Here is a 16,567-nt window from a genome sequence, read left to right on the forward strand (position 1 = left end):
GGATCATACATCTTTATTGCGGTGTATTACCTACGTGGCACCCTTTTATTCGGCCCTTGTTGTCTAGATCATCTTCGGCATATTTACCAGCTAAAGCCATTTGTCGCTGTCAAGTGATCGTGGGATCCGATCTGTAACGACCTTAGCTGACGTGGCTCAAATGAATCATGGGATTAGTTATGGAAGGAAAGCGATGAGTGACCTATTTTAGGCCGTTAGATCATACTCTACCACGTGTCGAAATCATAGACGATAGACCAATTTTACCCTCAACAAAGTGTTCCTTAATAAGAGATCCATATCCAAGTGTTGACAAGAAGCTGCACTTCTAGGTGCAACTTGAGTCAGTTTTTTTTGGGAATTCGGGTTAAGCTTTTACCATAAAACAGGGTCGAATTCGGTTGATTCCAATTCATTATTTGGCTAAAGTTCAACCTAACCTGACCCAAGTTGCACTCCTAACTTGGTAGACCGGTCACCACCTCCACTCAGTCCAACACATGCATAGGGTCTTAATTCTTAAGCTTAAAAACAACAATGAAATTTGATAATGCTAGCCACTTCCATAGTGATACCGAACATAGTAGGACTGAGATCTCCCCAGATCATCACAAGTGACGTAATCAGGCTCTTAGGTTTAGGAGAATCTACAAAAAGTAGATTTTTTTTTTTTTTTTCACACATGGCACGTTCTCATTGTCGGGCTCTCCCGTTGGTCTTACTCTCAGTCACTATATCATTTTCCAATTTGAAAACTGAGGGTCGATTTTAGTTCTGTGTCTATCCTCATGTTTAATGAGTATCCCTGAATTTTGCTTTAGACATTATTGTCTTGCTTACGAAATTTAATTTCTTACCTCCTACGTATCGTACTGGGATTTTATGCCATGTCTGGAGGGATAACGCACTAACACTGACTCTTTTTAGTAGATTATGTACTTCAAATCGAATGAGGACGGTTCAAATCTTTTTTGTATGCACTAGAACATGCAATACCCAACAAAGGAAATAATATTAAAAGCTACCGAAAATTTCTCATACAGTGAAAGGAAGAGTTCAAAGTTTAAAAAAACATCCAAAGAAACCTTGTATAGAAAGTATAGAGAGTCCTACTCCAAGTCTCCCACGCTTCACAAAATATTATGGTATTTTATTTATGAATGCAAGTCTTTTTGAGATTACGACGATATCTTAATAAATGCTAGAGAACTTGAAAGCATTCTCCCTTGTTCTGATAATGGGACCCCAACTTTACTTTTCTTGGTTGGTAAGCTAAGATTGAATCTGCGACCTCAAGGTTGAAAAGAAAAAAGCCTTACCCAATTGAGCTGGAGACTCAACCCCTAACCCCAACTTTACTAGATACTTCTTTAAATGGCTGCCGAATAGTCACTACATGGGCCTTCTAGGGTCACAAATTACAATGAGTTGAAACAGAGTTTAGAGCAGCGTTTCAGGGCATCAGGATTACAGAAATTAGTGTTCTAGACAGGCTAATGGTCTGAGGGAGATTCTTTCGATGCAATTAAATGGATGGATGGTATCAGACCTCAACCCTAGCCCAACCCCACTATAAACCTACGCTAATCCAACCTGTCTACCTAATTTTCCAAATCCAAGAAGGGTGGGCCTAGTTAGCAGGGACATAAATAGAAAAATACCCCGAGTTGGGAAGGAGATAAATAGAAAAATATAAAAACAAAAAACATAACCCTTAGTTTCGAAAATCGCAATAAAATCACGATGAAATTTGGAGGCGGGTCGGGATTGGATCTTTGCCCAATGCCTCAACCATAACTCAACCCAAAATCAATTGAGGTTGAGTTTTCCCAACCTAACCGGAGCCAAGATCGGGTTGAGCCACGGCCCAAGTACCCATGCCACTTTGAGAATTATAATAGCACTTCAACACCTAATAAAATAAAGAGATACTAACATTTTTTTTATGACATAGGGCATCATCACCCAAATTTTTAGGGCGGGACTACTCCCTACGGATGCGGGCGATCACCCATAAATCACGTGCATCGGGTAAGCGCGGGGGATTTGAACTCGCATCAATGCGGAACATACCCATGACTTTAAGACAGAGCCACACCCGTACGGGTTAGATACTTTGATTTGCCTGTTGCTATTATGTAAAAGGAAAAACTAGAAACAGCCCTCTTGCCGACTCACCCATGTTACCTCTACATTTAGGGAAACCTCTAGTGTGAAGTTCTATGATCTAACTCCATGATTCATTGTGTACACTATATATATAAGGGAAAAAAAAACCAATTCAACAGAGACAAAACCCCTCACAGAATCAAGAATACAGCCAAAGTAAAGATTCAAGACTAGCAAAACAAGAGTTATACCATCAGTTTACAGTATTCTTACCCATAAAAGATCAAAGAGAGAGAAAACTTAACTCAGAGTTTAAGAGACAAATCTAGTTTTTGCAACTCATCTGGACGAGCTTCTAAACCACTAACTGCCCTCGAATACCCATCAACTGTCTCGCTGGAATCCATCAACGGCAACCCCAACGTCCGAACACTGCTACCAGCATCGAACCTCGCAGCATTTCCTCTCGCCGATGCCGAACCGATGTGATAATTCTCCATCGCCAATCGGCCAATTGCCGGGTATTGATCTATCGGTGGTCGAGACCACCCGTTATAACCGTACGGAAGACCATAATCCGGCGATAAATACGGCTTATGGATCATGGAGTGAGCCTGAATTCCAAGAGATCTACTGAAAGAACCATGAAGAGGCAGTGAACTCAAAAACTGGTTTGGATGGTTGTGTCCAAAATCCCGTTGCCCTCTTTTGGCGAGGCTACGCTCGCGCTTGTGCGCGTTCTGGTGGCCACCGAGTGCCTGAGAACTGTAGAATTTCCTCTTGCAATAGTTGCAAGAAAAAACTCGAGGGGGCTCCTCCTCCTTATCCTGGACTGCAGGCGAAGGCTGAGAGGAACCCGCGTTCAAGCAATCAATTAAATTGAGTTCTAGTTTCGAACCGCGATTGGAATCCTTGTTAGAAAGGCTCAGATCTAATAAAAGATCAGTTTGTAGTTGCTCTCCTTCTAAATTCTCCTCTGGATTGGAGAGACATGGGTCTTTGCTAAGTGGTTCCATAGGAGAAGAGATGGGTAGGAATTCCCTTTTGGGCTTGTTGTTGTTGTATAAAAGTTTGATTGTGAAAGCTGCTGGAGATTTATTTATTGATTACAGAGAAAATTTGATTGTCAAAGGGAGATTTATTTATTGATTACATAATAAATGTTATGTCCTAAGAATGGAAGGAATGTCCTGTTTTACAGTTACGCGTGCTTATAGTAGTAAACTCAAAAAAGACTTCTAGATGAAGGAAAAGAAGATCCCAAGGAAAAAGTGTCCAAGGAAAACTCACAGGCCGTGTCTTATCTCTTCCTTACTTTTTGAGTCAAGTTCTTTTTTTTAATAGCATAACACGCATTAAAAAGAGAAAAAGATTATAAATTCACGTAGATGGGCAGGGTGGGCCTAGTGTACAAGGAATCCCAAAGAGAGGAGTCTTCTTCCACTTCAAGAGTGTCAAATATCTTATCTCACAAGATACTCATACCCAAATGGAGAGCGGGGACCTCCTCGACATCATTTGAATTCGCTAAACCAATAAGACTAGACAAAGAAAAGATGATTTTACATTTGGAATCCTTAAAAACTCCTACTGCGCGAGCTTTTTGGGGATTATCAAGAGAGTAACCATCAACATTACGTCATCAAGTATGAGAGCATTAGAAGAAGGAAGTGCACTTAATTATCACGAAGTCTATCTATCATGATAATCTTTCAATTCCTATGAGAATATTGTTTACGGATTATTCCCAAAATGATTGATGTTGTGTAGCTCAACTCATTGCATTTACACTGATTTTTTATGGCTAAGGATGCAAATAGGAACATCTACCCTCAAAAGTTTGTGCATAGTTACCGGAAACTTCCTAATTGGATAGGAAGTTCGCTTCCCCGGAAACTCGCTTCCCAAATTTAGGGAAAGCGCGCTTCACAAATACTTTCCATACGCGTTTTCTCTTATTACACTTACGGAAGCTAAGTTCTTTTCCTAAAAGAGTGTTTTCCCTTCTTCGAAAATGCCGGAGGAGCGTGAATTTTAAATGCGGGTATTTAAAATTTAAAAACTCATCGTAAGTTTCAAATGAAGCTTATGTGGGCCTTTTTCCAAAAAGTTAACATTAAATCTGCATGAATAAAACATGCAAAACTATAAATCCCTAAAACTTGTAATTCTAATATGTCGCAAACTCTTCTCTACTAATGGTAACCCTTACCTGCATTAACCCTTCCTCCCTAACCTATTATAATCATACTCTTTCTATACACTTCTTATTTGCTTCCGATGAGGCTTATTATATGCTTCACGTTGCTTTTCAATGAAACTTCTCACATGTTTTCTCTTTACTTTCTTTAGAATTTTTCGCTTCCTGAGTTTTCTCTCTTCCAAACCCTTCGCTTCCCACATCGCTCCTCGTATTCGCTTCCCACTCTGGCAACTAGGAGTTTGTGCATTCCTCTTTGTCTAAATCTCTCATTTCACAGCGAACATTGTCTATGAAGTACACTGGAAGGTTGGACAAAGCAACTTTGATAAGAGTAATAGGACTCCCCAAAAGATATACAGGAAAGATTTCTTCCATCCAACTAATTTCTTTTCCATTCTTTCGATGGATGGTGTAAGTCGACTTAAAACTTGAAGGTATGCCTATCAGCAAATTGAAGATGAAGATGAGTGATAGGCCAAACTCCTCTAATACCCAATCCTCTATAAACAAGTCCTTTTGGCATTTACCATTACTTAGCCTAGAGCTTCCCCAACTAAGGTAAATAGAAACCCATACAATAATTCTACTTGCCAGAAAAATATTTATGGCACAAATTGTTTTTCAGAAATATTTTCCTATCCATAATTTAGCGCGGGTAAATGTCATGGTTATGTTTTTTTTACAGAGATATCATGCTAAATTGAAGATCCCGTTAACTAAATCTTAAATTCAATTTATCTTTTTCACGAGTAATAGGAGATTTTGGAAAAGCTTTTCCTTTCCAAATATTTTCTTAAAAAGTCTTACAATCCAAAGAGGGCCTTGTTATTATTATAAGATAAGGACCAAGTCACGTGCCTACTAGTCACTAAATCTTCTTCCTTCAATGTCCCACAAAAATACCATTTTCTTCTGTTTTTCCACTTTTGGCCCAAAGATTTCATGCGTTCGAATCTCAGCTAATAAAGGGTTGCTGAGTTGTAGCTGAGTATGATTCCATATTAGAACACTGACCTTCTCTAAGTAGCCTCGTGCGGGTTGTCCCTTTTTAATTTTTTTTCTCATGGGTCCCACCATACACCTGGTGGTGCCTATGGTGATTTGGGAGCCGTTGATCTACTGGGCCCGATTGATCCAAAGGATTCAAATGTTAATAGACATGATCTGGACACAACAGCCAGATCTGAACAACCGGTATTTACTGGATATATATCCTAAGGTCTGAAATTATTTCAGATAGTGACCCAGGCTTAGGGTCCCATCTCAAATCTCTCCCCCTTCTCCCAGTGCCCTACCCCTCTTTCACCACTTGGAGACCAATTTATCATTAAAAAGACCCTGGCTGCTAATCATGGCCGTCTATGTTTCATTCCTTTATGTATATTCATTAGGGGTATTTTCTTGTATTTAAAATTCCTATTCAAACTAACAAACAAAATTTTATTTTCCCACTTTTCATTTCGATGAAGTTTCTTCTTTCACGAGTTTCTTCGTGCTTCTTCACGCTTCATTCTCCTAGCTAAGTAAGAGCTACGACACTCCGATGGAAGGACCGAATTGAAATGGATCACAACCCATACTAAGAAAGTGACCAATACATAGGTGAATCTGATCCGAAGTAGATCCATTGGCAACCCTACATTTGTATATGTGTACATATGTGTGTTTGATCGATACATATACATAATGGACCTAATCGGCCACAACCGAAGAGAGCAAATGAGTGCATTCCATGTGTAAACATGGGATGCCACTTGTCGTTAGGTGAGAGGGAACGACAGATGGCCGACAAGTAGGTGGGGGAGCTGACGTGGAGGATCCCTCCTATCCCACCCTGTTGTTGCTCCCAGAGTGCTATCCTACTCTGTACAAGTTTTATGGTCACACCCTCCCAAGTAAGCCATTGAGATAAGTATTTCCTTTAATTATTACTCCAAACTAAGGTCCACTAAAGGCACAAAAATAAATGAGTGTTAAGGACATGAGTGAGACACTCTACCCCCATCAATTCATCAGATATAATCCTTCTCGTCCCTTATCTCTACTCCAATTCTCTTTCAGAACAATGGATCTTCAAGTCAAAAAGGAACATCCATCTCTGTATCTAACAAATAAAGCAATGCAATACTTTGGAATGAACCACACTGCCAAGGGTGGGAGCTAGACAGGTCATTGTCTCCGACACTTTTGGCCAATTGATGGCCTTCACGTGTAGCAAATAAGGCCAAAGAAATGTGGGAGACAAGTTCCATTAGAATGAGAGAGTTCGCTTCTTGTGGACCAAAGTCCTCTTTTATCCGGTAAAGGACTGTGTTGATCATGTTCCTTAACTAGTTGGAGGTGGAAAGTGACTTTTTTTAACACTATTTTATGGGTCAGAGATATTAGTCAAATTCATTGATGACATTAGAACACTGTTTTTGGACGGATTTCTGTCTTCTTCGCTTATTCCTAGAAGTACTAATGATTTAGCCGATTGGATGGCCAAATCGGGTTCTTCTAGAGAATCTTAGTTTTGGGGCCATTGTTTGCCTCTCTTTGTGCATTTGTAAGCTCTCCTTTAACCAATGTTAGCTCGAGTGACTTAAGGATCGTGAGCATATATGAAGTAACAAGAGGTGTTCGGTGCATGGTGCCTATCATCATAGTTTATCTGTCCACAAGCTCCTTTTAAAATTAATTTAGGCCCTGTTTGTTTTAGATTTTGACAACCGATTGTGGAGTCCCCAACCGATTGTTGGACTGAATTTGACTAATATCTCTGACCCATAAAATAGTGTTAAAAACAAACAGGATCTTATTATGATTTTTCAAAAGGTGCTAACTAGAACTGGATCAGGAGAGAAGCAAAGCAATTCCGGTGATCCAATCCACTGACTTGGTACAATGGAGCACACATCTAGTAACGGGCCATTATGTGTTTTAATAGGATTGAAGTATAATAAGGCACTACCTTATTGGTAGTTTTATTAATTCCTTCTCTAGGGAACTGTCTTCAACTTCTCACTAACTCCAGGTTGAAAGCTACATTTCAACTTTGCTTAGGCATATACTCTAGCCCCTTCATCATTGTCGAAATCTCGAGCAAAGTCGTTTAGGCAGTTAAACTCACATTTATGGCCTCTTTGGATGCCACCAAAATTGCTCCTTATTTGCAGATAAGATTGCTTTACTTTAATCTTTAGGTATATTTGGAAGCCATTAACTATACCAGTTCTAAAACTATTATAAACGTTATTTGCAAATAATCATATCCAACTTCAAAACCATTTGTATGCAAGACTATTGGCACAATAAGTTATATATACGTAAAGCAGAATCCTCTAAGCCGTGGTGGTTCCACGTGTTAGCCCCTCTCCATCCCGTATAAAGCAAGATTTTTGGACTTTCCACCCCTAAAACGTCTGTCTCTTCAACTTTCCAAACGATTTATGTATTTACAAAATCCATTGCAAGACTTTTGGACTTTCCACCCCTAAAATGTCTGTCTCTTCAGCTTTCCAAAAACGTACGTCTCCAATTAATTAGACATCTTATTCCTTCTCCTTAAAAGAAAGTAAATCGTTTAAGATTATCTCTCCATTTCTCATGAATAACAGTCAATTTCAATATGTTTCGTCTGTTCATGAAAAACAGGATTGGCTACTATGTGTAAGGCTGCTTTATTATCACAAAGCAGAACAACTGGTTGTGGGTGATGAATTCGAAGATCTTGCAATAAATGGATTAGTCATGTAATCTTACAGCAAGTACTTGCCATGGCTCGATATTTGGCTTCAGCAGATGAGCGTCAAACATTAGATTGCTTCTTAGATTTCCAACATAACACAATAGCTCGTAATGGAGCGTCGAGACTCTGTGCAATGACCCCAATCTAAATCGCAAAAGGCAGTAAGTTGAAGGGAGCAAGAGGATGACAGAAAGATGCCCTGTCCGGGTATTTGCTTCAGATAACGGAGAACTCGATGGGTAGCGTCAAGGTATGGTTGGCGCGGCTTTTTCATGAATTGGCTAAGAATTTGGACAGAATACACGTTATCTGGCCGTGTAATTGTGAGATAAATGAGACGGCCTATAAGACGATGATAGCGAGATGGGTCTCAAAGTAACGTGCCCCCATCTTTGGTGAGTGTGAGATTTTGCTCCATGGAAAATGTTGTGGGACGTGATCGAAGCAGACCGGCTTCATCCAGGATTTCCAAAGCATATTTCCGTTGTGAGAGATAAATTCCTTGGCGAGAGCGAGCAACTTCAATACCTAAGAAGAATTTAAGTCGACCAAGGTCCTTGATCTTGAAGCAGGTATGAAGGAAGTTTTTGAGAGCCACAATGGAACTGAAATCATTTCCCGCAAGAATGATGTCGTCTACATATACAAGTACTGCACTGAAGGAAGTCCAAACGAATCGAGTGAACAAGGAGTAGTCGGCCGTTGCCTGCTTGTAACTAGCAGCGAGAAGGGCTTCTGAAAACTTTGCAAACCATTGTTGAGAGGCTTTCTTCAACCCATATAAAGATTTTAAGACGACAGACCCGAGTCTCTCCCTTTCGGGCAAACCCATGAGGAATCTCCATGTATACTTCCTCATCAGGGCCCCACGCAAAAATGTATTGTTAACATCTAACTGGTGAAGATGCCAATTATTAATCGCCGCAGTAGCTAATAAGCATCGAACGGTGACAAGTTTTGCAACCGGTGCAAATATTTCATGGTAATCCAATCCTTCCTTTTGATTGTTTCCTTTTGCCACCAAGCGAGCCTTGTAACGTTCAATAGAACCATCTGAATTGTATTTAACCTTGTACACCCATTTGCATCCAATGGGTTCCTTGTTAGGCAGCAAGGAGGTGAGTGTCCAAGTGTCGTTAGCTTCTAAGGCTTGAATTTCAAGAGCCATGGCCTCAAACTATTTCGGATCTTTAATAGCTTGCCGAAAGGACTTTGGTTCTATAATGGAAGAGATAGCTATAGAGAAGGCTTGGTGAGATGGGGAGAGTTTATCATAAGAAAGGAACTGAGAGATTGGGTGATTAGTGCTTACTGTAGGTCCTGCCAATGAGGGAAGCGACGAATTGGGACAGTAGAAATAGTACTCAAAGGAAAACTAAGTCGAGTTTGCTTGGCAAGAACAAACATCACAATGTGTAGGATGCGAAATAGAAATATCTGAAACATATTTAGCTAAGAAATTTAAGTGATTATTAGAAAGATATCCCATCCTCTTGTGCCATAAAACAAAGGGTGAAACAAGAGCTGCAGAATAAGATTTCGTCTGCTTTGGGAGGTAGAAATGGTAAAGGCCGTTCATCTCCTTACCCGCTCCAATCATCGTCCTCAAGGACTGGTCCTGAATAACACAAGAATCAGAGAAGAAAGTTATGGAACATTTGGAACATTGGGTAAGCTTACTAACAGATATAAGGTTGAAATTAAAAGATGGAACACAAAGCACATCTTTTAATACAAGCGACGGTGACAATAACATGGTCCCAATATATGAAACTGATGTAAGATCCCATTACAGAGTTTAACAGGGGTGGTTCCGATGGAAGTGATTGAGGAAAAAAGTGAAATAGAGCTAACCATATGGTCAGTGGCTCCTGTATCAAGTATCCATGGTGCAGAATTATTAAATGAGGCCAAGCTAAGAGAGGTACCTGAAAGATTTGTTCCTGGTTGTGAAGTTCCTTCCAGGTAAGCCATGGGTTGACGAGCATGAAGCATATCCAAAAGTTGGCGACATTTTTCAATAGTGAAAGGATGCTTATTCTGCTTGTCATTAGAAGCAATCACCTCTTGACTGGAAGAGGGTAGCATATTACTTTCCTTGTGAAGTCGATGACCTGGTGGATGCCCATAAATCTTGTAACATTTTTCAATGGTGTGCCCGACCCAGCCACAATGATCACACTTGGGTTGGTCGCCTCTGGATCCTTGAGCTTTCTTCCCTCTATCCCGGTGATCATGATCATAATATTTAATGGCTTTGTTATTTAATTTTCCCTTTACGAGTAAGGCTGCAGCTTCTATGAATTGGGGAACAAATGCTGTAACTTCACAAATGCTGTAACTTCACGTTGTCGTTCCTCTTGGAGTATAAGGGAAAAGGCCTAATTGATCAAGGCAAAGGATCCATAAGAAGGATTTGCCCTCGAATAGCAGAATAAGAATCATTAAGCCCCATCAAGAAATGCATTACTTTATCTTCTTGTTGATAATCTATCAATTTCTTCATGGCACCACAAGAACAAGTTGGTGGTGTCTTATGAATGGAGATCTCATCCCAGTGTCCTTTTAATTTGGTAAAGTAGCTTGCTACCGAGAGTTGTTCTTGGGTAAGGGATGAGATTTCCCGTTGAATTTGATATATTGTTGGAGCATTGACCTGGGAGAATCGCTCCTTAAGGTGTTGCTTAAGGTGTTGCCATACTTCATGGGCAGAATCAGTGTAAATAACACTTGTGGCAATTTCTTTAGACAATGAGTTCAGTAGCCATGACAAGACCATACTATTAGGAAATCATATCTTCTGGAAATTCAGCCTTTTGGCAGCCCTTGGATTATCTGAATGATGTAAATAGAAAGGGCCAAGAGAATCATCGGTCTTATCCATTTCAGTTGTAGTCATTTGATTAGTCTCTTGAGCCATCCTCTTGATCGCTGAAAAAGAAGCGACGGAGGTGATCGCCGAAGGGGACAGTGGAATGACCCTCAAGAAAGGTGTATATGGATCTCTTGGAGTGACAGCAGCGGATCGGCAATTGCATCAACCAAAAGGAAACAGAAATTGGGCTGCATTTTTATTTTATTTTTTTTGAATTGCAATAGCAAGATATGGTTGAACCGGACTGGGTTGCCACAAATATTAAAAAAACTACACCGAACAAGGTTGCAGTAGTAAGGAATGGAAAGGGGATGCATCGGAGTGGGTTGCAGAATTGGTTTGCACCGGGTTGGGTTGCAGAATTGATCTGCACTGGATTGGGTTGCAATGACACAGAAGAAAGTAAGGGCTTTTGTGTGTACTGGATGAACAGACCAGATTGTAAAGAAAATAAATGCACTGGACTGCAGGCCAAGATAAAGAAGAAAATATTGATGAAGTTAAGAGCTTGGTTGCTTTGATACCATGACAAAAAATGAATCGGGATTTCTTCTATATATCTTTATTGATGCAAGTGTCCTTTGACAATATATAGATACAAGTGTGTCCCAATGAGGGAAGAATATAAAATTACATCAATTACAAGGCTTGATCGAGGGGATATGATGCCTTGCACATTGGGAATGTATTGGAGAAAAGGATATCTAAAGATCGCTCATTTCCTAATAATCCAAGGGCTGCCAAAAGGCTGTTTTTCCAAAAGATTTGATTTCCTAGTACCTACTCTTTCTAGAGAGTATTCACGCCAAAGCAATCTATGTGTGATAAGTTGATCCCACAGATGAGTGTTTTGCAAACCCATAATTAAAAAAGTCTCTTAATTAACGGTTTAAAAATATAGTTGGGGGGGATGCTACAATTGGCAATAGAAAGAAGAATTATCGAATAAATCGAATTAGTTAGTTGTTTTCCTTAAAAAATTACATATACACCCCCTCTAGTTTCTGACACATTCAACTCTAACCGTGACTTTCAAAATGTGAGAACTAAGGTATCAATTTGTATCAGTTAGACCACCTCCGTCAACTGTCCCTCAGTTTAACCTAACGGAAAGATTGAAACTAACCATGGTTAATATTTTGAGGACAAAAATACCCTCATATCTACAGAGGGATTAGGGTTACGCCATCGCACCTCCGGCCACCGCTGCCATCGCACCTCCGACCATCGCTGCCGTCTCCACCTTTGGCCACTGCCGCCTTTGCATCCACCACAGACAATGAAACCCCACCCCATAGCTACTAGGGGTGGACATGGTTCGGTTCGGTTCGGTTTTGGGGTATACCCAGAACCGAACCATATATAATCGGTTCCCTGAAATTGGAACCGAACCAGAACCATATAAGTTTGGAACCGAACCGAACCAGAACCATATATAATCGGTTCGGTTCGGTTCGGTTCTGGGTTTACCCGATCTTCATCAAATCAACGGAATTTCTTCACAATAGTTGTTTGAATGTTTGGTTTTCTTTTCTTGAGATAGAATAATTTTTTGTTTCCAGCTTGTCATCATCATTATGGGAAAAGCAGAGCACAAAAGTCTCTAATGAAATGATGAATATGACTTTGTGGGGGCGTTATACAAACTACTCTCATAATATTTTACTATTTTTAAAAGCCTTTCACTTTCTTCTTACACTTACAAAAACTTTCAAGTTAATATTAAAAACAAAAAGGATTCCCACATCTTCTTTCCTGCCATTAAAATATTAAGGCTTGTTTGGTGAGATTAAAAATATTTGGGCAAGTGCTGAGATTAAAAAACTTGTTTTCCAGTCTGACTAAGGGTTTTAAGGTGGGTCGGTTCTTGGTTCGGTTCTCGGTTCCGGGATCCAAACCCAGAACCGAACCGAATTTCCATCGGTTCCAGGTTATTAGAACCGGAACCGAACCATATAACTATGGAACCGAACCGAACCGAACCATATGTGCCGGTTCGGTTCGGTTCCTCGGTTCGAACCGGAACCATGTCCACCCCTAATAGCTACATGAAACTCACATTTCAAGAAAAAACATTGATAAAAACAAAAAACAAAGTCCTAAAATATTAAGGTTTTTGTGCAAATCATTATAATGATGTGAATGAAGACAAATAAAACCCCTAAATTGAGGGTTTACGTAGATAAATAAACAACGGTTTTAATCAAACCCTTATTTCAGTTTTCATGTATGAAAATGCTAATTTTCTGTTGGGGAAGACAAGGGTATTTTGGTCATTTTCACTTTGTCGTCTGGTCCATCACGTTAAAAAAACCTCAGGGTGTGTACTTGTCACGTTTTGAAAGTTAGAGTTAAAGTTGAATGTGTCAGAAAGTAGAGTGGGTGTAAATGTAATTTTCCCAAGAAAAAAAAAAGGTAGGTTGCTACTATAAAAACTAGGGTGTGGGGGTATATCTCTCGGTTCCGCAAACTTCTCACACGGTCACACTTCCACGCTCGCCACGCTTCTAACTCGTCTTACCTGCGGACTCACCAATGCCCACGCACCGCACGCACGCTTCTAACCCGTCTTACCTGCCCACTCACGCTTCTTTACTTAGCAAAAATCGCTCCTTTCCCTTAAACAAACGATGATGCATACTTAGCAAATCATCAGTTGTATTGATTCCATACTCATAAAATGATGCGTAGTAGTCGTCTTCTCTCCCTCATGAAATCACCTCTGGGCCTCCGTTCCCTGATTGTATGGGATCGAAAGGTAACCCTAACCTCTCTCTCTCTCTCTCTCTCTCTCTCTCTCTCTCACCCTTATAGATTTTCGAGAATTGATTTTGAGTCCAAAACCGTTTCTTAATCTATGTTTGTTTTGGATTTTGAGACATTGTTTGTTTTGTATCATGAGAACCGAATTTGTGCCCAAAACTGATTATTGGACTCGAATTTATGTTTCTCTTCTGGTCTAATAATCAGTTTGGCTGTGTTCTATAGATTCTCAAAATCCAAAACAAACAGGGGCCTAAACGTAAATTTGAGTCCAACAATCAGTTTTGGACTCAATTGGTTCTCAAAATCCAAAACAAACATAGCAGAGTATAAACATCTATTTTTGCTGGAGTCCAAATTCGATTATACAGCTCACTAAAACGCCCAATCTTGCCAAGAACTTATTGTATTTAACATGCTATATTTTTTAATTTGATAAAGACTATAAATAGTAGTTTATAATCTCGCATGCATTGTTGTCGATGCCCCAACATTTTTTTGTACTGATGTTATTACCCACAAGCCCAAGTACCTAACAGAAGTAGTCTCTTTGGATGCCAACAATATCTGATTTGTTTGACGGTTAGATTATCTGCAAATGGGACTTAAAGACCTCTTTGGAAGTCATTAAATACATAATCTGGTGATAGCTATACAACTTGTTAACTCACCAACTTCTCCAATAGCTTAAGCTGTTGGAGAAAGGCGTTATTTATCTTTTATACTTTAACACTCCCCCTCACGTGTGGCCTAGTTGGCAAACACGTGGCACATGTGGTCCCACTTTGGGCCGACCTTCGCATGTGGATTTTTACTATCCGGGAGGTTTGAACTCGAGACCTTTGCTCTGATACCATGTTAACTCACCAACTTCTCCAATAGCTTAAGCTGTTGGAGAAAGGCGTTATTTATCTTTTATACTTTAACACAACTATTATATCTCTTATTTGAATAATAAGATTATATGCAAATGAGGTTTTATGGAAATAATTCTTAGATTGTTTTATGCAAATAATTGTTAAACTATTCAATGAGGCTCTAAATATCCATTATATATTTACATTTTTTTTATATATTTCCTCAACTTGTTAGTCATAAGACTCATAACACCTTTTCTCTTTTCTTAGGTTCTAATCTAATCAAAACCAAGAAGATACATGTAAGCAGTGACATGAGCTAGCAGTCCGAACTTCCACACTCGTCGGTCTCTCATCAACAACTTCCATTGCTAATGCTCCCTGATAAAGATCGTAGTGAATCCCGTAAATTCTTCAGTCTCTCTACAAACAGGCTTTATGATATTAAAATGCCAGAGTTTCATGGGAGGTGGTGTTGCAGGTCTTCCAAGGGATGGGTGGTCACCGTAGATGACAATTCCAACGTTCATCTTTCAAATCCCTTATCAAAAACCCAAATCCAGCTTCCCTCACTTGATAAATTCACGCACCCCCAAATGAGCTGTGAACCTGAAAAACCAAGGGACTACCGATATATGTGCAAGACTGCTTTATCTGCAAATCCTATTTCAACACCAGACTATGTTGTTGCCACCCTTGTCACTAATTGTTCGCGATTGGCCTTCTATAAATCGGGTGATGAGGGATGGACCACATTAAAGAATGAGTGGGGTCCATACGAAGATGTCATATATTACAAGGGCCAATTCCATTGCCTCTCTAATTGGGGGGTTGTTGTAGCTTGTGACCTTGCTTCCCGTGATTTACCCAAGTTTACAAAAGTCAGTCCAGATACAAATGGAAGGTATAATAAGATGTATTTAGTGGAATCATCAGGGGAGCTGTTGAAGGTTGTCAGATACTATGAGTACCATCCCGAGTATGAAAGATACCTTGAAAGACGTCAATTGAGTTTGGTGGATAAAGATTTTGATTGGGAAGGTTTGGAATGGACTACGAGGACATCTTGTTCTAAAGTACTTCAACTGGACCAGAACACAAGAAAGTGGATCGAGGTCGAGAGTTTAGGTGACCAGGTGTTGTTCTTGGGCTTGAATTGCTCCCTCTCTCTCCCAGCTCGTGATTTTCCCCAGTGCAAGGGGAACTGCATTTACTTTACCGACGACTATCTTGGGAAGAAGAGAAGTATTGATAATGGCATATACAACTTGGAGGATAAGAGTATAAAGCCATATTATCCCAACTCTCCGACTTGGATTAGGAAGCCCATCTGGGTCCATCGAAATCTGTGGTAGGTAGTGATTCTCATTTTAACTATTTCAGGTTTCCTTTTTATTCGTCCTTATCATTCTTTCCCAAGTCTTAAATGCTTATTTGCAATAGTAAACAAGTTTTGATTACTTTTACTAGCTGTAGCAATTGTTAGAAAATTGATTTTTGGGCTGATGTCGTAATGCATATGTAAGTTTGCTTACCTACCAAAAATTTTGTTTGCCGTACTAATATGATAGAAGCAAACACACAATGGATTTGTAGATTCACTTTTCACTACCACTCTTGAAATATATATATATATATATAGAGAGAGAGAGAGAGAGAACGAGAACGGTTTCTACACACGTGTAGATGAGTTATCTACACACTAGCTTAAAATGCAGTGGAGGGCATATTGTTTGGGTGATCCAAACCATTCATTTGATTGGCCCTCACATAAATAGGGTGTCCATAAAAAATCAGCTCCATAAGATCATCCCAACCCTACGATTTGTGAAGGTAAAATGGACGTGTATAAACATTCACTACTTATAAAGTAGGGCATAAAAGTTTACAGTTCTTTTGAAAAAAATTCCAATGATTCACCAAATTTTGTAACTATTGATGCAATAAGTGGTTCCGAGTCCTCTAATTTGAGTTAATCCTTGGTATGTATTCTATGTGCTGGCGTACCAAATTGCCAAAGACCAATCGAG

General features: G+C 39.7%; 3 protein-coding genes across 3 annotated transcripts; 1 reads left to right on the plus strand and 2 right to left on the minus strand.

Annotated features, from left to right (window-relative positions):
• Positions 1 to 2,307: 2,307 nt before the first annotated feature.
• LOC143851657 (zinc finger protein 3-like) lies at positions 2,308 to 3,187 on the minus strand. Its single transcript, XM_077361137.1, has one exon. It carries the CDS (start codon positions 3,123 to 3,125, stop codon positions 2,415 to 2,417), a length of 711 nt encoding a protein of 236 aa, XP_077217252.1. The 5' UTR covers positions 3,126 to 3,187; the 3' UTR covers positions 2,308 to 2,414.
• A 6,230-nt stretch (positions 3,188 to 9,417) lies between these two features.
• Positions 9,418 to 10,821, minus strand: LOC143849504 (uncharacterized). The gene is made up of 3 exons (XM_077358550.1): positions 10,463 to 10,821; positions 9,897 to 10,377; positions 9,418 to 9,660 (listed from the first exon to the last, which is right to left on the minus strand). The coding sequence occupies exons 1-3, from the start codon at positions 10,819 to 10,821 to the stop codon at positions 9,418 to 9,420; spliced, it is 1,083 nt and encodes a 360-aa protein (XP_077214665.1).
• Positions 10,822 to 14,986: 4,165 nt separating this feature from the next.
• Positions 14,987 to 15,892, plus strand: LOC143849505 (F-box protein SKIP23-like). Its single transcript, XM_077358551.1, has one exon. It carries the CDS (start codon positions 14,987 to 14,989, stop codon positions 15,890 to 15,892), a length of 906 nt encoding a protein of 301 aa, XP_077214666.1.
• Positions 15,893 to 16,567: the final 675 nt, after the last annotated feature.

This window comes from Tasmannia lanceolata, unplaced genomic scaffold (genome assembly GCF_043159265.1).
Source record: "Tasmannia lanceolata isolate RefF3 unplaced genomic scaffold, GAP_Taslan_0.1 ptg000018l, whole genome shotgun sequence".
NCBI classification, from domain to species: domain Eukaryota; kingdom Viridiplantae; phylum Streptophyta; class Magnoliopsida; order Canellales; family Winteraceae; genus Tasmannia; species Tasmannia lanceolata.